This window comes from Helianthus annuus, chromosome 14 (genome assembly GCF_002127325.2).
Source record: "Helianthus annuus cultivar XRQ/B chromosome 14, HanXRQr2.0-SUNRISE, whole genome shotgun sequence".
NCBI lineage: Eukaryota > Viridiplantae > Streptophyta > Magnoliopsida > Asterales > Asteraceae > Helianthus > Helianthus annuus.
In genome coordinates, this window is record NC_035446.2 from 91,493,701 (window position 1) to 91,517,008 (window position 23,308).

General features: G+C 37.2%; 2 protein-coding genes across 5 annotated transcripts; both read left to right on the forward strand.

The window, feature by feature from the left end:
• Window positions 1–1,098: 1,098 nt before the first annotated feature.
• LOC110914481 lies at window positions 1,099–16,864 on the forward strand. Its single transcript, XM_022159268.2, has 8 exons — window positions 1,099–1,434; window positions 12,544–13,537; window positions 14,618–14,673; window positions 14,822–14,931; window positions 15,028–15,187; window positions 15,357–15,449; window positions 16,228–16,359; window positions 16,476–16,864. The coding sequence occupies exons 1-8, from the start codon at window positions 1,099–1,101 to the stop codon at window positions 16,548–16,550; spliced, it is 1,956 nt and encodes a 651-aa protein (XP_022014960.1). The 3' UTR covers window positions 16,551–16,864.
• A 1,355-nt stretch (window positions 16,865–18,219) lies between these two features.
• LOC110912875 (chitinase-like protein 1) lies at window positions 18,220–21,311 on the forward strand. 4 transcript variants are annotated; one of them, XM_022157705.2, is made up of 4 exons: window positions 18,220–18,389; window positions 19,299–19,689; window positions 19,771–19,930; window positions 20,570–21,311. In XM_022157705.2, the coding sequence occupies exons 2-4, from the start codon at window positions 19,302–19,304 to the stop codon at window positions 20,985–20,987; spliced, it is 966 nt and encodes a 321-aa protein (XP_022013397.1). In that variant the 5' UTR covers window positions 18,220–18,389; window positions 19,299–19,301; the 3' UTR covers window positions 20,988–21,311. The 4 variants fall into 4 exon arrangements, with proteins under 4 accessions (XP_022013397.1, XP_022013396.1, XP_022013398.1 ...); XM_022157704.2 differs by having other exon boundaries at window positions 18,221–18,389; window positions 19,296–19,689; XM_022157706.2 differs by having other exon boundaries at window positions 18,383–18,499; window positions 19,296–19,689.
• The last annotated feature ends 1,997 nt before the right edge of the window (window positions 21,312–23,308 follow it).

Sequence of the window (23,308 nt, forward strand, 5' to 3'; positions counted from 1 at the left end):
CGTTACCAAAAATACCGTCACCGAAAATCCCCAAAAGTGGGTACCGGTACCGAATATACCTGGTACGGTACGGTTCGGTACCGGTCAATACTGGTACAGTACCGGTATTTGAGGGTAAAAACCGGTGAATACCGGTGCCGAACCGATACCGAAAATGTCAAAAGTCGGTACCATTCGGTACCGAAAATATACCCGGTTTGGTAAATTTGATACCAGTACTGGTACCCGATACCATTTGCTCATCCCTTGATGATGTTACTATTCATTGGGTTGTGTATGAAAAGTAATATAAACGGTGCAATTACTTGCGTTGCTACGTTGCTACAGGATTCGATGAGCTCGGCACCAACGGGGACCGAAAATACCGTTACCGAAACTTCCCAAAAGTGGGTACCGGTACCGAATATACCTACGGTACGGTTAGGTACCGGTCGGTACTGGTACGGTACCGGTGTTTGAGGGTAAAACCCGATGCCAAACCGATACCGAAAATGTCAAAAGGCGGTACCGAAAATATACCCATTTCGGTACATTTGATACCGATACTAGTACCCAATACCATTTCCTCATCCCCTTGATAATGTTACTGTTCATTGTGTTGTAATTTTAATATATATATAATGTCCTCATTAGCTGATTTAATGACCCCACCTCCCACCCTCTCCTCATAATCCTAATATATGAATGAGTAAACTGTAATTTTACACCCTGTGGTTAGGGGTGATTGGCACCCTTACCCCCCTAAGGAAATAATTGCAATTTACCCCCCACTGTTTGCTGTTATGTTGCAACCTTACCCCCCGGCCTCAAATTTGTTGACTAATCTGTTGACTATAACTTGAAATGACTATAATGCCCTTTTATATTACCCCCTGTGTTTTTGTGCACTCTGTGATATTACCCCCTGCCACCACTGCCACCACCATTCACCACCACAACCACCACTGCCACCTCCAGCCACCACCACAACTTAATATCACTTTCATATATAACACCACCACTACTTCCGTCACCGGAAACCTGCAACTCCGGTCATCTTCTCCAACGACTGCCACCACAAACCTCCGACGCCATGGCACCGTTAACCGTCAGTCGCCTATGAGATCACCTACTCTGCACCGACTCACCACCACTTTTAACCGATCTCATCTCAATCCAGTTCAACCTTCTCTCAGATCTGATTCAAATTTCAACATCACCATGGCTGATTCAGGTTCTAATAATAAAATCAAGTCAGATGACGGTTTGAGCACTGTTAAGGACGCAACGGAGACGAAAAAGCTGTCAGAGATCCCTCCACCACCGGAGAAACCGTTGCCGGGAGACTGTTGTGGCAGCGGTTGTGTTCGGTGCGTTTGGGACGTGTATTACGACGAGCTTGAAGAGTATTATAAGATTTGTAAAGGAGGATCTGATTCTACAGCTGGATCTAAGGTTTCGTATACGTTTTGTAGAAATTGTTTGATTATTGATTGTTATAGATCAATTTGATTATTGATCGTTATAGATCTATTTGATGTTCAATTAAACGAATTAGTTCGATATCTGTGTTGTAATCTTATGAGTTTCTTGTCATGATGTGTCTTTGTTTACATATAATCGATCGAATATGATTATTGAAATAGTTTGAATGATAGATGTCTTATCGGATTGTACAGTCGAATTCGAAGGTTTCGTTAACATATTGCAGAAATTGTTTGATTATTGATAGTTGTATATTTATTTGATGTTCATATAAACGAATTAATTCAACATATTTATTGATATTCTTGTGCTGCCGTGTCACTGTTTGCATCTGTGTTACCAGTTGATTGACTATGAATATCGAAATGGTTTGAAATTTACAAATTCGTATACAAAGTTCATTCCAGTAGACTCCAAATGTTGTTGAAGATTACTCTATTAATTTTTTTTTTGGTTATGCTGAGTGTGACACAAATCGCACAAGAGCAGTACTATGTCCTTCATGTTTTAGTTCAAATAATACTTGAAGCAGCAAGACTCGAACACGTCTGGTCTGAGTCGGTGCAGAGTAGGTGATCTCATAGGCGACTGACGGTTAACGGTGCCATGGCGTCGGAGGTTTGTGGTGGCAGTCGTTGGAGAAGATGACCGGAGTTGCAGGTTTCCGGTAACGGAAGTAGTGGTGGTGTTATATATGAAAGGGATATTAAGTTGTGGTGGTGGCTGGAGGTGGCAGTGGTGGTGAATGGCGGTGGCAGTGGTGGCAGGGGGTAATATCATAGAGTGCACAAAACATAGAGGGTAATATGAAAGGGCATTATAGTCATTTCAAGTTATAGTCAACAGATTAGTCAACAAATTTGAGGCCGGGGGTTAAGGTTGCAACATAACAGCAAACAATGGGGGGTAAAATTGCAATTATTTTCTTTGGGGGGGGGGGGGTAAGGGTGCCAATCACCCCTAACCACAGGGTGTAAAATTACAGTTTACTCTATATGAATTTGAATGATAGATGTCTTATCGGATTGTACAGTCAAATTCGAAGGTTTCATTAACATATTGCAGAAATTGTTTGATTATTGATAGTTGTATATTTATTTGATGTTCATATAAACGAATTAATTCGACATATTTATTGATATTCTTGTGCTGCCGTGTCACTGTTTGCATCTGCGTTACCAGCTGATTGACTATGAATATCGAAATGGTTTGAAATTTACAAATCCGTATACAAAGTTCATTCCAGTAGACTCCAAATGTTGTTGAAGATTACTCTATTAATTTTTTTTGGTTATGCTGAGTGTGACACAAATCGCACAAAAGCAGTACTATGTCCTTCATCTTTTAGTTCAAATAATACTTGAAGCAGCAAGACCCGAACACGTCTGGTCTGAGTCGGTGCAGAGTAGGTGATCTCATAGGCGACTGACGGTTAACGGTGCCATGGCGTCGGAGGTTTGTGGTGGCAGTCGTTGGAGAAGATGACCTGTCACACCCCAACCAATGGCGGAAACATCGGGATGAGACGAAGTGTGAAGATTGCTAGAGACATCATAACGCTATTTGTGACAATATTTAGAAAATCCAAATTTCATTTCATTTCATAACTTCAAATAGTCAACATTACAAGAAATTCAAATACAACAAGTTTAACATAACAACATGATAACATAACAAAATTTGATACAACATATTAAACCCTAACGTCTATATGTGTATCTAGGCATCAACGCTACTTCTTTTCTTAGCATCGTCCTCATCAACCTGTAACATGTTTAAAATAAAGTTCAATGCAAAAGCAAAGGCGAGTATACAAGTTTGATACGTACATAGCAAAAGATAAGTTTGAACAATTCCTCATAGCAAGCATGTGATTCAAGATAAACATTTAAACATGGCATGTGTCTAACATATCAAACCAAGAAAACGCAACTTGCTCATGACATAACCAAAGTTTCAGTAGAGGCGGGTCGTTAATCCTATAGCGCTACATATGTCAAGGTTTGGCTCGTACGAAGTTAATGATAAGTTCAACACATAAGAATCACCCAAATTTAAAGTATCAAGCCATCACATATACAAGCATGTTATAGGAATGTTCATGTGTTTAGACAAAAGTTCATGTGTAAGTTTCAATAGGTAAACATGTTACACCCCAAAAGTAGTAAAAGTAAAAAGGGGAAAAGTACGAGTATACTCACAAAGTTTGCATATGTTTTCCGATTTTCCAATTGTTGACGAGTAGAGATTTAGAGTCCGAATGTATAAGGGTTAAGGTTCAAGTATGTTTAGAGTCGAGATTCGGTGTTTAAAACAACATAAAAATAAGATATGAGAATAACATGGAAAATAATCATTTAGTACATATGATGCTTGTTCTTGACACTAGGAAACTCGAAGGAGTTTAGATGTTTTCATGGAACAAGGTTCCATTAGAATCGTGACAAGTTATCATAGTCTAGGATGATGTAATCTAGTACCCCGACATATGAACACTAGGTCATCATCAAAGATTCGATTATTCGAATAATATATTTAGGTTATATAATATATGTCCAATAGTTCAAGCATGAGGTAGAAGATTAAAATCTTCATTTTGGTACCTCTAAATGTCATAGAAGTCATGTAGGAGGTAGGAAGATCAAGTCTTCCATTTAGGCACCTCTATGTGTTCACCACTACACTTGATGTAAAAAAACAACCAAGGAGGGTCATGAACATACAATAAAGAATAAGAAATATACACACTAACTAAGAGAAATCATCAAATCATGTGAGGATTGTATGTTTGGACAACCCAAGTTGTTCCATAATCACTCATGTATCAAAGACAAAGTTTGACATGACTTGTGGGTTAAAAACCCTAAACAAAACACCAAGTTTATGAGGTTTAATCCTCTGATTTTAAATGTCTCAACCTTGTTTTTAAGCTTAACCAACCATGGGATAAGTTGTAAGCATTAGGACATAGGTATGAGATGTGTTAGACACAAGTTGCATAGGTTTAAACAAGTTTTTGATGAACATAAAAACAAACAGAAAGTTTATGGACTATTTCGGGGCATTTCCAGGTCTGATTTCTCCAAGGAGAAGTCTAGGAATCAAACCCCATGATTATACAAGCAAGTAGGAAAAAGAATCGAGTGAATCGGATAAGAATTGAGTGAGTTATGCTCATTTTCGTGAAGGGGTGTCAATCTACTCGAACCCTTGCTTTCAGCTACGGTTTGGTGGATGTTTTGTGAGTTTTTAGGGTTGCAAAAGTGGTAGGGAGGCTGGTTATAAGTGGTATTTATAGGGGGAAGGATTAGGGTTTCAATGGGTTGGGCTTTGGAAGTGTTTAGAAGGGGTTACACCTTGAAACTAGCCCACAAAACCCAACTATATGGGGCTGAATTTTGTTGAATTGGGCTGCCATATTTCTTTATTTTTTTTATTTTTTAAAACATTATAATGAGTAATTTTGTTAATTAAGTTGTGTAATAATATGCAACAATGTTTCCCCTAACTTGTAACAAGGTGAAATATGAAATAAAACATGATTTAACTAGGTAAAAAGTGTAATGTACAAGTTTTATTTACGAAGCAAGTTCCGTATTTTACAACGATTACGATGAAAGAATGGTTATAAGAACACAAGATTTCCAAAGATAGAATTTCACGTAAGGTTTCTAAATGTAGGATGTTTGAAAACGCAGGGCGTTACAGTCTCCCCTCCTTTAGGAAATTTCGTCCCGAAATTTATTCAAGAGGAAGGCTTGAAAGAGTTTTTGGCATAAAGGTGATCATTAAGAATTGAAACTTGGGAAGTTTGAAAGTTTTGAAAAGTACCAAATTTTGGAGAACGTCAAGGTAGATTTGCAAGGGGAAGTTCTTAAGGATAGTATAAAAAAATCATACTTTCGTAAAACCTGTTTATTGAGAGGAACGAAAAGGTTTGTTACTTTAAATAAAGCAATAGAGGTATACTAAGTATAGTTTCACAAGAATCAAGAATAGGGAGGCTATTTTATAGGTAACGAGGTAAGTTAGGACTCAAATGTTTAAACAAGCTGGATTGCGAACGAGTTTTGTATAAAATAATACGAGTATAGAATGAACGAATGACTCTTAAAGAGTACAAGTATGTGAATAGCATAAGTGTTGGATAGATGAACGTAGTGTGTTAAGGATGAAGTCTCGCCATGAATAATCGGATATAATGCGTTTGTGAGTTGCGTGAAGTTGTATTAGGTCCAAAAGGTCTGCAACACACTGAATTTCTCATGGCACGTTTTACGAAAGTTTGGTAACATGGTGAAAACACTTATATATAGGAAGTACCAGCGGCGTATCCACCATGTTTTAACCACATTACGTCCGTTTCGTTACTTGGGGTCATGTTACGTTCCGTGTCTTACCATACACAGTAGTACACTTTATGGTTCTCATACGCCTATCACTATAATCCCGTGTGCACCCGCGATTATACTGATTGTCGCATGATCCACATAGCTTGTACTAGTTATGTATGAATCAAGGTATACATGAATTTGAAAATAAGAATGTGTACGTAGAAGAATGTCGAATGTAAGCATGTTTATGTTTAAGCATGTATGGGACCCACGTAAGCGAATCCCTCGGATTACGCTCGCGTATAGGTACGAATGTACGAATCATGAGTAAGGATGAAAGTATGAGCATAAGTTTAAGTATGAATACGCATGTATGTATGAGCATAAACATAAAACGTGTAAGTAGTATGTGTATAAGCAGAAGCGTAAAACGTATAAGTAGTATGTGTATGAGTACAAGCATAAAACGTATGAACATAGGGGTAGGTATGAAAAATAAATATTGCGTATATGGTGTACGTTGAGACATTGTAGAGAAAAAAAAAGGTTAAGTATGTAGATACGAACGATATAAATGATGTTATCGCGAGATATCGACTAAAATGTGTATGATGATGTGCATGTATAGTTGTTTAAACAAAACGTTGAGTTTGTCGAATCAAAATTAGATTGAGCTTGGTTTGAAAGGTAGAATATAGTTTGTATATGCAAAGGAACATAAAGTACTCATTGGTCATGCTTAACGTATTTTGTAATGATTGAAATGCTACTTTTGTTTAAAAAAAAGGAGTTCACGTATGTTGAAAATTGTCGGTCCCCATGAAGTCTTCTAGCCCACGTGTTTTGAAATTTGGATGACGAGTTAAGCGTTGTAGAGAAGGTTTTTTTTTTTTTTTTTTTTTTTTTTTTTAAATAACGGGTTTGTTTCATTTGCATCAAAACATGAAAATTTTGGACTTTGAAAGTTCTTGTGAAAACGTCGACCCTTAGAAAAGAAAAGAAGTTTAGTAAAAGAACTTAGTGATTGTTTAAAAATAATTTTAACAAAGGATTTATTGATGTTGGAAAGAGTATTTGGTAAACGGTCATATAACATCTATGAGGTCTTATAAGTAATTGAGAAAGGTTAGTTTGATTTCGATTAAGAGTGGAAGTCTCTAGTATGATGATATAATGTGAACGTGTTTCAGTTAATAAATCAGATGTGAAGTTCATGGGCAAGAGATTCGTTAGACCGATTAAATTGATAGGTAGCATTTCGTAAGGTTTGGAAATTCGTGTAGTAAAACGGTAAAGACATGATTAAGAATCTCGTGTAAATGATTTGAGTGAAAATGGATGGTAGAATAAGAAGTACGTTTGATAAACAATGTATTTTGAAATCGGTATAAGTAGGTATTTTGAATAATGATAAATGATTTAGGTATAAAACATGATCGGGTTTGCATAATAAAATATTTTGAAAGATAAGTTTTGGGTAACGGTCACCTAAGTAAGGGAATCACCCCTAACTCGTTGGTGAAGTCGTTTTAAGGGAAGAGGGGTGGAGTCAATCGTCAAGGTAAGGAAGTCACTCCAATCTCGATGATACATCTCCACTAGTTGTTACAAGGAATATGAATTTAAATTATATGAAAATCATGCGTATATAAGTGTATCGAAAAGGTTCGATATGTTGTGCGTGTGAAAAGAGAAATCAAAGGTAAACTCGAGGTTGAAAGATTGCATCGAATAAAATGAACAATAGAAACACATGTTTGACCAAAGTTTGGAGTGTTCCAAAACGGAACTTTGACTAACCAAAGTGGTCGAAAAATCTTTTGAATTTGAGGAGCATGTTTTGGCCTAATAGGTAAAATACTCTCGCCGACAAGTCGGTTAACGGTATTTACCCTTCCGGTTACTACATGTCCCAAATCAATCGAAATTTCGAGACTTGGCGGGATTTATGAAAAAAATGCCAAGGAGTGGAACTAGTCGACAAGGTGCGGGTTTCACCCCTAACTTGACGATTTCGTATCCTAAGTGTGGTTGGTACTCGTCGGGTCAAAATTTAATTTCGACGTGTTGACGAGGGTCCACTAGAACTTGAAATTTGAGATTTACCATTAAGATGTGGATTTCACTCCTAGCTTAATCGCGATATCTCGTGTAAAAAAAAGAATAGGTAGATTGAGAGTCGTTCACCAAATTGTGGGTTTCACGCCTATTTTGGTGAATTCGTCTCATTTGTACAATATGAGTGTTGTCGGATTTAGAATAATCGAGTAAAATGCATGAGGGAAGTGTATGTCGAAGGAGATACACAAACAAGTATAAACACATAAGAAAGCATATCAAGGATGATACTTAAATAATGAAATAAAACAAGTATTAACACATAGAGAAATATGTCAAGAATAACACATAAAGAATCGAACAACGAAACAAGTGTTAACACATAATAAAACAAGCATTAATGCGTAAGAATAACATGTCGAATATTACACATGAGTAACATACATGTTTAAAAGAGCATAAATAAGTAACAAATAAAGTATCATGTAGTAGTCCAAGCAAAGCATACGAATAAGGTTCTAAAACTATAGACTAGGCTAAAGCATTCCTACTTTTCCTAATTCCCTATAGTTATGGCTCTGATACCAATCTGTCACACCCCAACCAATGGCGGAAACATCGGGATGAGACGAAGTGTGAAGATTGCTAGAGACATCATAACGCTATTTGTGACAATATTTAGAAAATCCAAATTTCATTTCATTTCATAACTTCAAATAGTCAACATTACAAGAAATTCAAATACAACAAGTTTAACATAACAACATGATAACATAACAAAATTTGATACAACATATTAAACCCTAACGTCTATATGTGTATCTAGGCATCAACGCTACTTCTTTTCTTAGCATCGTCCTCATCAACCTGTAACATGTTTAAAATAAAGTTCAATGCAAAAGCAAAGGCGAGTATACAAGTTTGATACGTACATAGCAAAAGATAAGTTTGAACAATTCCTCATAGCAAGCATGTGATTCAAGATAAACATTTAAACATGGCATGTGTCTAACATATCAAACCAAGAAAACGCAACTTGCTCATGACATAACCAAAGTTTCAGTAGAGGCGGGTCGTTAATCCTATAGCGCTACATATGTCAAGGTTTGGCTCGTACGAAGTTAATGATAAGTTCAACACATAAGAATCACCCAAATTTAAAGTATCAAGCCATCACATATACAAGCATGTTATAGGAATGTTCATGTGTTTAGACAAAAGTTCATGTGTAAGTTTCAATAGGTAAACATGTTACACCCCAAAAGTAGTAAAAGTAAAAAGGGGAAAAGTACGAGTATACTCACAAAGTTTGCATATGTTTTCCGATTTTCCAATTGTTGACGAGTAGATATTTAGAGTCCGAATGTATAAGGGTTAAGGTTCAAGTATGTTTAGAGTCGAGATTCGGTGTTTAAAACAACATAAAAATAAGATATGAGAATAACATGGAAAATAATCATTTAGTACATATGATGCTTGTTCTTGACACTAGGAAACTCGAAGGAGTTTAGATGTTTTCATGGAACAAGGTTCCATTAGAATCGTGACAAGTTATCATAGTCTAGGATGATGTAATCTAGTACCCCGACATATGAACACTAGTTCATCATCAAAGATTCGATTATTCGAATAATATATTTAGGTTATATAATATTTGTCCAATAGTTCAAGCATGAGGTAGAAGATTAAAATCTTCATTTTGGTACCTCTAAATGTCATAGAAGTCATGTAGGAGGTAGGAAGATCAAGTCTTCCATTTAGGCACCTCTATGTGTTCACCACTACACTTGATGTAAAAAAACAACCAAGGAGGGTCATGAACATACAATAAAGAATAAGAAATATACACACTAACTAAGAGAAATCATCAAATCATGTGAGGATTGTATGTTTGGACAACCCAAGTTGTTCCATAATCACTCATGTATCAAAGACAAAGTTTGACATGACTTGTGGGTTAAAAACCCTAAACAAAACACCAAGTTTATGAGACATCATAACGCTATTTGTGACAATATTTAGAAAATCCAAATTTCATTTCATTTCATAACTTCAAATAGTCAACATTACAAGAAATTCAAATACAACAAGTTTAACATAACAACATGATAACATAACAAAATTTGATACAACATATTAAACCCTAACGTCTATATGTGTATCTAGGCATCAACGCTACTTCTTTTCTTAGCATCGTCCTCATCAACCTGTAACATGTTTAAAATAAAGTTCAATGCAAAAGCAAAGGCGAGTATACAAGTTTGATACGTACATAGCAAAAGATAAGTTTGAACAATTCCTCATAGCAAGCATGTGATTCAAGATAAACATTTAAACATGGCATGTGTCTAACATATCAAACCAAGAAAACGCAACTTGCTCATGACATAACCAAAGTTTCAGTAGAGGCGGGTCGTTAATCCTATAGCGCTACATATGTCAAGGTTTGGCTCGTACGAAGTTAATGATAAGTTCAACACATAAGAATCACCCAAATTTAAAGTATCAAGCCATCACATATACAAGCATGTTATAGGAATGTTCATGTGTTTAGACAAAAGTTCATGTGTAAGTTTCAATAGGTAAACATGTTACACCCCAAAAGTAGTAAAAGTAAAAAGGGGAAAAGTACGAGTATACTCACAAAGTTTGCATATGTTTTCCGATTTTCCAATTGTTGACGAGTAGAGATTTAGAGTCCGAATGTATAAGGGTTAAGGTTCAAGTATGTTTAGAGTCGAGATTCGGTGTTTAAAACAACATAAAAATAAGATATGAGAATAACATGGAAAATAATCATTTAGTACATATGATGCTTGTTCTTGACACTAGGAAACTCGAAGGAGTTTAGATGTTTTCATGGAACAAGGTTCCATTAGAATCGTGACAAGTTATCATAGTCTAGGATGATGTAATCTAGTACCCCGACATATGAACACTAGTTCATCATCAAAGATTCGATTATTCGAATAATATATTTAGGTTATATAATATATGTCCAATAGTTCAAGCATGAGGTAGAAGATTAAAATCTTCATTTTGGTACCTCTAAATGTCATAGAAGTCATGTAGGAGGTAGGAAGATCAAGTCTTCCATTTAGGCACCTCTATGTGTTCACCACTACACTTGATGTAAAAAAACAACCAAGGAGGGTCATGAACATACAATAAAGAATAAGAAATATACACACTAACTAAGAGAAATCATCAAATCATGTGAGGATTGTATGTTTGGACAACCCAAGTTGTTCCATAATCACTCATGTATCAAAGACAAAGTTTGACATGACTTGTGGGTTAAAAACCCTAAACAAAACACCAAGTTTATGAGGTTTAATCCTCTGATTTTAAATGTCTCAACCTTGTTTTTAAGCTTAACCAACCATGGGATAAGTTGTAAGCATTAGGACATAGGTATGAGATGTGTTAGACACAAGTTGCATAGGTTTAAACAAGTTTTTGATGAACATAAAAACAAACAGAAAGTTTATGGACTATTTCGGGGCATTTCCAGGTCTGATTTCTCCAAGGAGAAGTCTAGGAATCGAACCCCATGATTATACAAGCAAGTAGGAAAAAGAATCGAGTGAATCGGATAAGAATTGAGTGAGTTATGCTCATTTTCGTGAAGGGGTGTCAATCTACTCGAACCCTTGCTTTCAGCTACGGTTTGGTGGATGTTTTGTGAGTTTTTAGGGTTGCAAAAGTGGTAGGGAGGCTGGTTATAAGTGGTATTTATAGGGGGAAGGATTAGGGTTTCAATGGGTTGGGCTTTGGAAGTGTTTAGAAGGGGTTACACCTTGAAACTAGCCCACAAAACCCAACTATATGGGGCTGAATTTTGTTGAATTGGGCTGCCATATTTCTTTATTTTTTTTATTTTTTAAAACATTATAATGAGTAATTTTGTTAATTAAGTTGTGTAATAATATGCAACAATGTTTCCCCTAACTTGTAACAAGGTGAAATATGAAATAAAACATGATTTAACTAGGTAAAAAGTGTAATGTACAAGTTTTATTTACGAAGCAAGTTCCGTATTTTACAACGATTACGATGAAAGAATGGTTATAAGAACACAAGATTTCCAAAGATAGAATTTCACGTAAGGTTTCTAAATGTAGGATGTTTGAAAACGCAGGGCGTTACATGACCGGAGTTGCAGGTTTCCGGTAACGGAAGTAGTGGTGGCGTTATATATGAAAGGGATATTAAGTTGTGGTGGTGGCTGGAGGTGGCAGTGGTGGTGAATGGCTGTGGCAGTGGTGGCAGGGGGTAATATCACAGAGTGCACAAAACATAGGGGGTAATATGAAAGGGCATTATAGTCATTTCAAGTTATAGTCAACAGATTAGTCAACAAATTTGAGGCCGGGGGTAAGGTTGCAACATAACAACAAACAGTAGGGGGTAAAATTGCAATTATTTTCTTAGGGGGAGGGTAAGGGTGCCAATCACCTCTAACCACAGGGTGTAAAATTACAGTTTACTCTATATGAATTCTGAATATTAAATAAATAAATAAAAACTTATATTTAGTTACTCTTCATTTCGTTGAATTATTAATAATAATAATAATTAGTAATTAATTAATAATTAATTAATTAATAATTAATATATAGAACAAAGGACAATAAGATAAAAAAACAAAAATATACAAGTAACTATAATAAAATTTTAAAAAAAGTTAAATATAGTAAATTTAATTATCCGAAAGAGACATGGTGAAAAAAGCAATACAAAAACCAACAATCCGGGCAGTGCACTCCCCGTATCTACTCCGTCGCCACTTCAACAACCACCACCAACAACCCAAACTCCGCCGGTGAACAAAAAACCCTCACCCCCACCGGCGGTCAACGCAATGAACTCATCACTAAACTCACTCCACCACACTCATCCACCACTCAACCACATCCTCACCACCTCCAGTAACCGTTTCCACCACCTCTACCTACCAAATCCCAAACCCTACCGCCACCGCTCTACAACCTTCTCCGCTCTCCGCCGTCGCCGCCACCTCCGCCGCCGCCGTACCGACGGTAACAACACCTACATCCCTACCAACGACACCGACTCTTCCTCAACTCATTCAGATTCCAAACTTCATATGGTAATCGATCTCGAACAATACATACCGGATAGAGCATCTATATCGTTAAATAGGTTGTTAAAAACTGCCGAATTGAAGTTTAATCAGTTTGTTGAGTCCGGAAACGACGCCGTTGAGGATCTCCGGACGATGATAACCGTCGCCGGAGATCGGAGAGTCGTCGTGTCCTGCCGGAAGTCAACGGTCTATTTCTTCGGTCAATTGATTGTATTAAGTTTCGTTACGGTGTTCACTTTCAAGGTTTTGGTGAAATTAGGGTTAGGGTTTCGGAATTTGTTTAGGCGTAGGGGGCATGATGGTGAGGTGGTGGTTACTAGGAGAGATAGGAGTCTTGGTGGCAGAGAGGTGGTGGTTAGTACTAAGAAGGAACCTAAGAGAGAGTTCGGAGAGTCGGTGAATCCGTTGTCGTCTGATGAGGATTTGGTGATGAGGTTTTCGGGGTCGATGGTGAAGAATTGGGCGAAGTCGAAGAAGAAGCTTCCGGATTGGTGGCCGGAGTCTCGGCCTGCTCCGTTAGAGGGGATTGATAAGGAAGAGAATCAGCGGAAGGCGAATTGGTTGATTAGAGGTTGGTTTTTGAAATGTGAAAAACATGAGAATGCTATTGATATAAGGTTATAAGTTATATGATTTTATTCTTGTTGATTATGATGTATATTTCCTGGTAATTGTTAATTTTTAAAAAGTCGTGAATGTCGAGAGAAATGATGTAGTTGTCATGTTATATTAGCATATGATTTTTTTGTTGTTGGTTATGATATTATGCTTTTATTTGGTGTTCTTGATGTATCTTTGTTGTCAATTGAAAACTTTATAAGAATTTGTGATCGAAAGTTGAAGTGAAAACTGTGAAATGATGTAATTGACTTGTTTATACATCATGATTTATTAGTACATGATTTTGTTCTTGTTGATTATGATACTATGCTTTCATTTGATGTTCTTGATGTATCTTTCTTGCTAATTGAACACTTTCTAGTTATTTGATCCAAAATGGAAGGGAAATGATGTAGTTGGCATGTTTATATGATTTTTTGATCATGTTCTGGCTGGCCTTTCATCACGTGATTTACATGGTAACGGAGAAGATCATATCATAGTTAGATAAATGAGTTAATAGCCAAAATGGTCCCTGAGGTTTGCTTACTTTTGCCACTTTAGTCCAAAATCCAAAATTTTTAAATCTAGGTCCCTGAGGTTTGCATTTTGTTGCCATTTTAGTCCAAATTTCAAAAACTCCCTTTTTTTACTGTTGCAACCAGCCTATTTTGTCCTTTTGTGCAGGGATATTTTGGTCATTTTTATGAGTTATTATAACAAACTCAGATCAAGAACCCAGAATACCCCTGCACAAAAGGACAAAATAGGCTGGTTGCAACAGTCAAAAAATAGGGTTTTTGAAATTTGGACTAAAATGGCAACAAAATGCAAACCTCAGGGACCCAGATTTAAAAATTTTGAATTTTGGACTAAAGTGGCAAAAGTGAGCAAACCTCAGGGACCATTTTGGCTATTAACTCTAGATAAATATATAAGATGAATGCGTAATTGTTTCTTGTTGGTAAATTGGTAGCATGGGTTATGTTACTGTAATTTATTATAGAATTGCATTTGTCATAGGTAACATCTTCCTCAACTTGATTTCCAGCAATCATGGACTATAGAACCAGTGGAAAAGATATACAAGAGGATGACATCATCTTAGTAAGTTCATTCTTTGAATCTGCATACATACCTACATTGAAACATCTTTATCAGAAACTGAATCATTATGTTTTCATGTCTGCTTTTCTAAGTTTCTGGTTTGAAACCCATTTGATTTATGTTCTGATTGTACGATGATGAATGGCAGCTGCGTAGAATATGCAGGATGTCCGGAGTGAATGTACACATAGACACCAGTAATTCACGAGATTCAATCTATCGTGCATCTGTTGACTTTACTTTAAACACTTGTGGCAGGTATATAATTTTTACTATGCATCTGTTGACTTCACTTCAACAATTTTGTCATTTGCTGTTTATGTATTCATTCTTGTAAGAACTGATTGTTTGCAGGGTACCAAGCCATTCTACATTTGTTCAGATTGACGGTGAAGATACACGAGAATTCATTGCTGGGCTTGCTGATAACATCGGTCTTGAACGCCCTCGTGCTGCTAGAATCGTGGCTGCAGCTGTTGCTGCACGTACCCGCTCATGGCTCTTACAGGCTTGGGTGAGTTATAGTATGCTTGACCTCTTTTTTTTTTTTTTTTTTTTTTCTGTTTTTCTTACATATGATCCAAAACAAAATTGTAATACATATTCGAAAACAAGAACAACTTTTCTAATTTTGGCCACTTGAATTCATTGACATTGTTTCTAGATGCCATTTTATTTTTCAGGCTCTGGAGATGCAAGGTAAGCATATTGAAGCAGTGGATGAATTGTCAAAGTTATGTCTGGTTCACAGGATATTTCCACCAGAAGAAGGCTCAGTAAGTTCTTTGGTCACAAATAGGGGTGTAAACAAGCTGAGTTGTGCATTTTGAATTATACGTATATGTATATTGTCAATTTTTAAACTATACATATGTGTATATTATGAAACATATATGTATGATACTTATTTTCAACTTTCAACGCACATTTTACACATATGTACGCTAGAAAATTCATATTAAGAATCATAATCTTCCTTTATATACAATCATTTATACGCATATGTACATTATCAAACATAGATGTACAATACTGATGTTTTAATTTTTAAACACGTATATAAATATATGTATAGTTAAAGATTTACAATATACACATATGTATATATCCAAAAAAACTGACAGAAAAAACTCCGATTTTTCCAAAAAAAATTGCATTTTTTTTGCATTTTTGCTAAGGAAAAATGTATGGCCCAGAATGTTTCTTGCGTTTCTCAATTACCTTAGTGCTTCTCACATGATCTAATTTTTATGTATATTAATATCATGTTATATTATATAAAATTATATAAATAATAGCCTTGTTTAGTCATGCGAGCCAAGTCAAGCTCTATATGTGAAGCTTGGGCTTGAGCTCGATTTTTAAAGGAGCTCCAATACAGGCTTGGACTCCAGCTCGAGCTTGTTTAAGCTCGGCTTGATTCGAGGTTTTAGAAAGCCGATCTCGAGTGGCCCATTGGAAGCTTGGCTCGTTTACGCTTCTAGTCAATAACAAGTTATTGGGGATTTATTCTCTTTGTTAATAATTAATTTTCTTTCTTCTAAATTTGTGCAGCCTGAAATGGAGATGGTAGCTCGCGGGCTAGAGAAACATTTGAAACTGGAACAAAGAGTAAATTTGCTGAAAATGCTAGTCGGGGTGTCTACCGAAGAGAACCGCAGAAGTCTTGTTGAAGCTTTAGGCTTGGTATGCTTATTTACCCTCTTCTAGAATAAATGCAACCTAACACATAATTTCCACAAAAAATGTTTGGTAAAAACAAAGGACAGAAGCCCTAATCTTGTAGCATTGGACCATTGCAGGAAATGTCAGCTGCAAGTGTTGGTGATGAGCAAGAAAACATGCTGAGTCTGCATGAAGACGATCAAGAGCGTTGATTGTGTTTCGACATTACGAATATATTTAGCTCGTGATTATCGTTTTTCGTAGAAGTTGTATTGAACTGCTAGTGAATCCCAAAGTAAAGCATTACAATCTTAGTTGCTGCTGATGAATTTGGTCAAAATGCTGTAGTCAAGCTCAGGAACATTTGTACAAGATCTCACATTTTCTGAAGAATTTGGTCAAAATTAGAAGTTGGAATATATAAATGTGCTTTTGATCTTGCCCGAACCATTTGGAAATCTAGGACCAACAATAACTTCCATTCTAAGCCGTACGTTGGAAACACCGTCAAGTATCCTTGTTTTTACTTAAGTTGTTCTCGCCTAATAATTTATGGACCGCTTTCAACAAAATAATGCAACTTGGCTAGCATAAAAGGGCTTGCATGTATCGTATCTTTTACCAGAAGAAAAAGAGGCTTTTGAGGGAAACTTAACTAGGTTTGTACCGTCCTACTTTTAACAGAGTAAACTCACTAAAATGAGTATTTATTCTTTTCCCCGTATCAAGATAAACATTAACTTCAAATAATAATGTAGACGCGTTATATTGTTATTATTAGTCGCTTTATTTTTTTTTGGAACGACCAACAGAATCAATTCCGAGCACTCTCGGGGCATCCACTGGACCAAACGGAGTACTTCGAGAGTAACTCGAGTCCACCACCAATTCCTGGTCTGGGTTATATTGTTATTATTAGTCGTTTGGCTCAAGGATCAAACCCAATTTTCTCTCGGTCTTCTATCATTGCCCACCAGTGTCTTACTCTGCACCAAGTAAGAGTCGAACTTGCATATCGCAAGAGAAATGTAAGTCTTCAACCATTTGATCTAGAGATCATTGACAATTTTTAATCTTACCAACCCACCACTCGTATGATGCAGTTACAAAATCATAAAAAAGGGGCCGATTAAATTTAAACCACTAAATATAACACATTTACGTGAGTCCATGTTACGTATGTACTAAATTATATTCACTTAAAATACGTTTGTTGATGATACACGAATAAAAAGTTGTATAATATCACTTTTATCACACATGTATACATTTCATATAAAATACCCCCAAAAAATAATACTTTTGAGTAAACTCTCAAAATGGTCGCCGAGTTTTGGTCACTTTTGTCACTTTAGTCCAAAATTTAAACCTTTTGAATCTGAGTCCCTGTGGTTTCAATTTTGTTGTCATTTTCATTCAAAAGCAAAATCTAGTTAGATTTGTCAGTTAACATCCAGATTTTTCAGTAACCAAAACATGTTGAAAATGATCAAAACCTTTGCCAGTGACCAACACCATATTGAGAATGCTCAGAACCTGTTAAAAATAAGCTGGATGTTAACTGAAAAATCTGATCATGCTTTACTTTTGGATGAAAATGACAATAAAATTGAAACCACATGTATCCATATTCAAAAGGTTTAAGTTTTAGATTAAAGTTGCAAAAGTGAGCAAAACCGGGACGCATTTTCGCAGTTTACTCTAATACTTTTCTTGTTGTCTAAAAACATTCCTGTTGAGGTGTCGGTAACCAGATGTGTTTCACATTGAGTCTGTGACGGTGGGTCATCACCCTCTTCAAAGCAAACCAAAACGTTTGCTTTATGATTAATCCAGTCGGACCCACATAAAGATCTAGCACCTTCCATGATTCCTACACCCAACCCACCTCAACCCCGATCCATCAATCTCCACCGTCGATTCCCTCATCAGTTGATGTCACCACCAAACACATAGACACTCTTTTATTACGTTCCTTGCAAACCAAAATTCGCCACTTAAAACTTCTCAAAAACTCCAGTGATCCATCAACCAACCGACAATCGATCACAGTAAGTTGATATTTGTTTTCTTCTTTATATTTCACACAATTCCTCTCTTCTTACCATCGTCTAGTCTTCTTTGAATTTCTTGAGAATATTGAAAAGATAATCTTTTCTGGGTATTCTGCTGATTTTACTATCTGGGTGTCTCACATTCTTGAATTTGTTCTAGAAAAATTTCAACTTTGTGCATTTTAGTATCTGGGTATCTGTTATTTGGTAGTGGTGTGTATGGGTCGGTTTTGTGCTAAACAAAAAAAATCGGTTTTTGGGTTCTGAAACTGTCATGTTTTGGTTTTTTCGGTTTTCACATAATCTATGCCCGCGGTATGGGCGTATAATGTATATGTGGGCTCGAGCGTATAAGTGAAAGCGCACGAATTTTAACGTTATTTTACTAATTTCGTGAAAATAATGTTAAAATAAGGGAAATAATGTTAAAATAAGGGGAAGGTTAATCATGCATCATGTGTGGTGACGATGATAGCCGAAAGAAAGACAGGGCTACATTCAGTAGTTGGCCTTTGCCTCAATTGCTGACTGTTTTGATGCAAAACCCCAAATATAGCTCAATTATTTATTATCTGGTTTTAATGAGTAAATTACTTTTTGAGTCCCATTGTTTTAGCGGTTTTCACCACTTGAGTCCAAAATAAAAAAGTTTTAACGCCCTGAGTCCCTAACCACTCATGTTATAACGTTTTTTAACGCCTGTACTTTTGATTTTGGTGGTTAAAACCACTAAAACACAGGGACTCAAAACGTTACAAAAAGAGCGGTTAGGGACTCACGGCGTTAAACTCTTTGATTTTGGATTCAAGTGGTTAAAACCACTGAAACACTGGGAGTTAAAAAGTAATTTACTCTGTTTTAATTTGTTGTTTCATTTGTGACTGAATTCATGTTCTTCTGTAGCAGGTGATGAAAATGGAGGGGAAAAAGCTATGCTGGTTGCTACTTGGTGTACTGTTTGTAATTGTTTCAATAGCGAACGCTGATTCGTCGGCGCAAGTGTTGGTGAAGAAAGTGAAGGGGAAGAAAGTGTGTGACAAGGGTTGGGAATGTAAAGGGTGGTCCGAGTATTGCTGTAACCTTACGATTACCGACTACTTTGATACGTATCAGTTTGAGGAGCTTTTCGCGAAAAGAAACACTCCGGTGGCGCACGCGGTCGGGTTCTGGGATTATAAATCGTTTATCACCGCATCCGCGTTGTACCAGCCGCTTGGATTTGGGACTACTGGCAATAAGACTACTCAGATGAAGGAGATTGCTGCTTTTCTTGGTCATGTTGGCAGTCAAACTTCTTGTGAGTTGTTGGTTTAATGATTTAGTTATGTTGTTTGGTAGTGTTTGGATCATTTATGGTTGGTTAATGAAAATTGGTTAGGTGGTTATGGAGTGGCGACCGGAGGCCCGACAGCATGGGGATTATGCTACAACAAAGAATTGAGCCCGACCCAAGAGTATTGTGACGAGTATTACAAGTACACTTACCCCTGTGCCCCTGGAGCCGAATACTATGGTCGTGGTGCTTTGCCCATATATTGGTATTATTCACATTTCCCTTGGTTGATATTGTCTGTTTTTATCATTCGGTTGATGTGAATACGGGTCGTTCAAGGTTGAGTATGCGTGAAACGGGTCGTTCAAATTAATATATGTTTGAAACGGGTCATTCAGGGTTGAATTTTTTTGAAACGGGTCATTCAAAGCTTAATACTTTTGAAACGGGTCATCCAAAGTTTAATACTTTTGAAACGGGTCATCCAAGGTTTAGTACTTTTAAACGGATCATTAAAGTTTGAATACTTTTGAAACGGATCATCCAAGTTTGAATACTTTTGAAACAAATCATCCAAGGCTGAATATTTTTGAAACGGGTCATTCAAGGTTCACTACTTTTGAAACGAGTGATTCAAGGTTTACTACTTTTGAAACGGGTCATCCAAGTTTGAATACTTATGAAACGGGTCATCCAAGTTTCTATACTTTTAAAACGGGTCATTCAAGGTTTAATACATTTTAAACATGTCATCCAAGTTTGAATACTTATGAAACGGGTCATCCAAGTTATAATACTTTTAAAACGGGTCATTCAAGTTTGAATACTAAATTAGCTAAAAAAGAAAGTGGTCAGGTCGTTGAAACCGGCAAAAGTTGTCTTTAACATCTTTGTGTTGTTTCAGGCAATACAACTATGGGAAAATCGGCGACGCCCTGAAAGTAGACCTATTGAACCACCCTGAATACATCGAACAAAACGCCACATTAGCCTTTCAGGCTGCAATCCACACATGGTTAACCCCACAGAAGAAGGGTCAACCCTCAGCTCACGAGGCGTTCGTGGGTACCTGGAAACCAACCAAGAACGACACATTAGCCAAAAGATTCCCGGGTTTTGGCACCACCATGAACATCCTTTACGGTGATCGTGTATGTGGAAAAGGCGACGTAGATGACATGAACACCATTGTTAGCCACTACTTGTATTATCTTGACTTGATGGGCGTTGGGCGTGAAGAGGGCGGGCCCCATGAGGTGCTGACGTGTGCTGAGCAGAAACCCTTTAATCCGTCAGCTCCGACCCAAGCATCTTCAAGGTAAGTGTGTGAAAAAACACCATCATGATGATTATAAAAGGTGTTGCTGTGAGACGTATAACTCGAAGCTGTAATACGATGAAGCTACTTATGTAAGTTTGAGTCGTATGATTTCGTTATCGATCTTGTGTTTATAGATTCAAAATTGGATTTGTCAAATAAGGTGTTTTGTGTGTTTGTAGTTTGTAAATTTTGGTGTTTTATGAACTGCATGCATCCATATTACATACTAATGGGTCTATATTTTCAGTAATATATATTTAGTACCTCAAAACATCAAGGTTTGTTGGAATTCTATGGATTGATATAATTCCATATTTGTTTGGTTTGCATAATTCATTGGGGTTTGAAATTAGAGGCATGATATGTTTGCTTGTACAATGAAAAAAGTTGGATTTGAAATGAAACACCTAAATTCCTTTAAATAGAATTTAGCAATAAAGGGAGCGTTTGGTTCTTTTATAACATGTCAAAGGTGGCGGTCGCAAAGTGACAGATCCAGGATATTAGACAAATATATATTTAGTTTATATTAGAGGGTTTATTATGTAAATGTGTACTCTATTTATATCTCTTGTATTCTCTTTGATTACACACAATATTCAATACAATACAATTACGTATTTACCAAGTTTAACTTGGTATCAGAGCCTTGACTCTGGAACCCTAATTCTGCTGCCACCATAATTCCTCTGTTTTCCGATCAGCCATAATTACTCTATTTTCCGATCAGCCTATCAGTCGATCAGCCTTCATCTCCGATGGCACTCCTTCAATCCTTTTCTGATGCCGCCAAAACCACTCACAATTCCCACAAGTTTGCATTCAAACTGTCTCCCACGAATTATGGCTACTGGAAAGCCATTCTACACCCCTTTTTGGTTACAAACAACCTTTATGGATATGTGGATGGATCAATCCCCTGTCCAGCAGCCACCATCCCAGCAGCAGCCTCCCCTTCCACCGAACAGCCTGCCCCCAAACCTCAAGATAATCCGAACCATGCAACTTGGCTGTCCAATGATGCGCATATTCGCATGCTTCTCTTGTCAACAATATCTGAATCTGCTTTTGGTCATGTTCAACACACCACAACATCACGTGACCTGTGGTTAGCCCTTGAACGAGCGTATGCTCCAAACACTATCTCACGTGAGTTTACACTCAAACAACAACTATTGAAGATTGCCATGAAAAGCGACGAGTCACCGTCGTCCTATCTTGAACGAGCACAAGAATATGCTGATGCACTTGCCAATATTGGTGAACCTGTCAAAGACAAAGATTTGGTTATGCTTGCTGTTGCTGGACTACGGGAAGAATATCGTGGTCTCAAAGGTAATATAGTTGCTCGACAATCTCCTCCAGCGTTCAGTGAATTATATGCACTCTTAGCTGACCATGATTTTCTGGTTAGAAAACCCGAATCCATCCCCCCTACCCAAGCCTTCACAGCCGTTACCAACAGCCGTGACCAACAGCCCGCCTCTGACCCTCAACCTAATCCAAAGAAAACCAACCGTTATAATCCTTCCGCAAATACCTCCTATATCTCCCCACCTACCGAACCTACCTCCTTTAGCGTTGCCAACAAAGATCCTCACTGGCGACAGGCCATGGCTGATGAATATTCAGCTCTAGTTCGGAATGGCACATGGTCATTGGTTCCACGTAGTCCGAACACTAATGTTGTGGATTGTAAATGGGTGTACAAAATGAAACAAGACCAAACTGGGGCTATCACGCGTTACAAAGCGCGTTTGGTTGCTAAGGGTTTTCGACAACAACCGGGTGTTGACTATCATGACACTTTTAGCCCAGTCATTAAGGCTACTACTATCCGTACGGTCCTTTCTATTGCTGTTACAAAAGGTTGGCCCCTCCGCCAATTAGACGTTCAAAATGCATTTTTACATGGGGATCTCAAGGAAACCGTTTACCTACAACAACCGCCAGGGTTTGTTGATCCCATGAGACCGGATCACGTGTGCCTCCTTCACAAGTCTCTCTATGGCCTCAAACAAGCACCCCGGGCATGGTTTCATCGACTCTCTTCTGTCCTACGCAGCCTCGGTTTTAGGGGCTCCAAAACGGATCCTTCCTTGTTTATCTACTCGTCAGGTAAAACGCTGCTATACATGTTGGTTTATGTCGATGATATCATACTCACGGGAAATGACTCGGCTGCTATTGACACTATCGTACGTCGTCTAAGTCATATCTTTGCTCTACAAGATTTGGGAAAATTGTCCTCCTTTTTGGGTATTGAGATTGTTTACCGTGACAGGGATATTTTTTTGTCTCAAAAGAAATATATACTAGACT

Coding starts and splice junctions, on each gene's coding strand:
- LOC110914481 (XM_022159268.2), top strand. CDS start 1,099: ATGAGATCACCTACTCTGCACCGACTCACCACCACTTTTAACCGATCT. Junction 14,674..14,821: donor AAGAGGATGACATCATCTTA/GTAAGTTCATTC, acceptor GATGAATGGCAG/CTGCGTAGAATATGCAGGAT. Junction 16,360..16,475: donor TTGTTGAAGCTTTAGGCTTG/GTATGCTTATTT, acceptor GGACCATTGCAG/GAAATGTCAGCTGCAAGTGT.
- LOC110912875 (XM_022157705.2), top strand. CDS start 19,302: ATGAAAATGGAGGGGAAAAAGCTATGCTGGTTGCTACTTGGTGTACTG. Junction 19,690..19,770: donor TGTTGGCAGTCAAACTTCTT/GTGAGTTGTTGG, acceptor AAAATTGGTTAG/GTGGTTATGGAGTGGCGACC. Junction 19,931..20,569: donor GGTGCTTTGCCCATATATTG/GTATTATTCACA, acceptor GTGTTGTTTCAG/GCAATACAACTATGGGAAAA.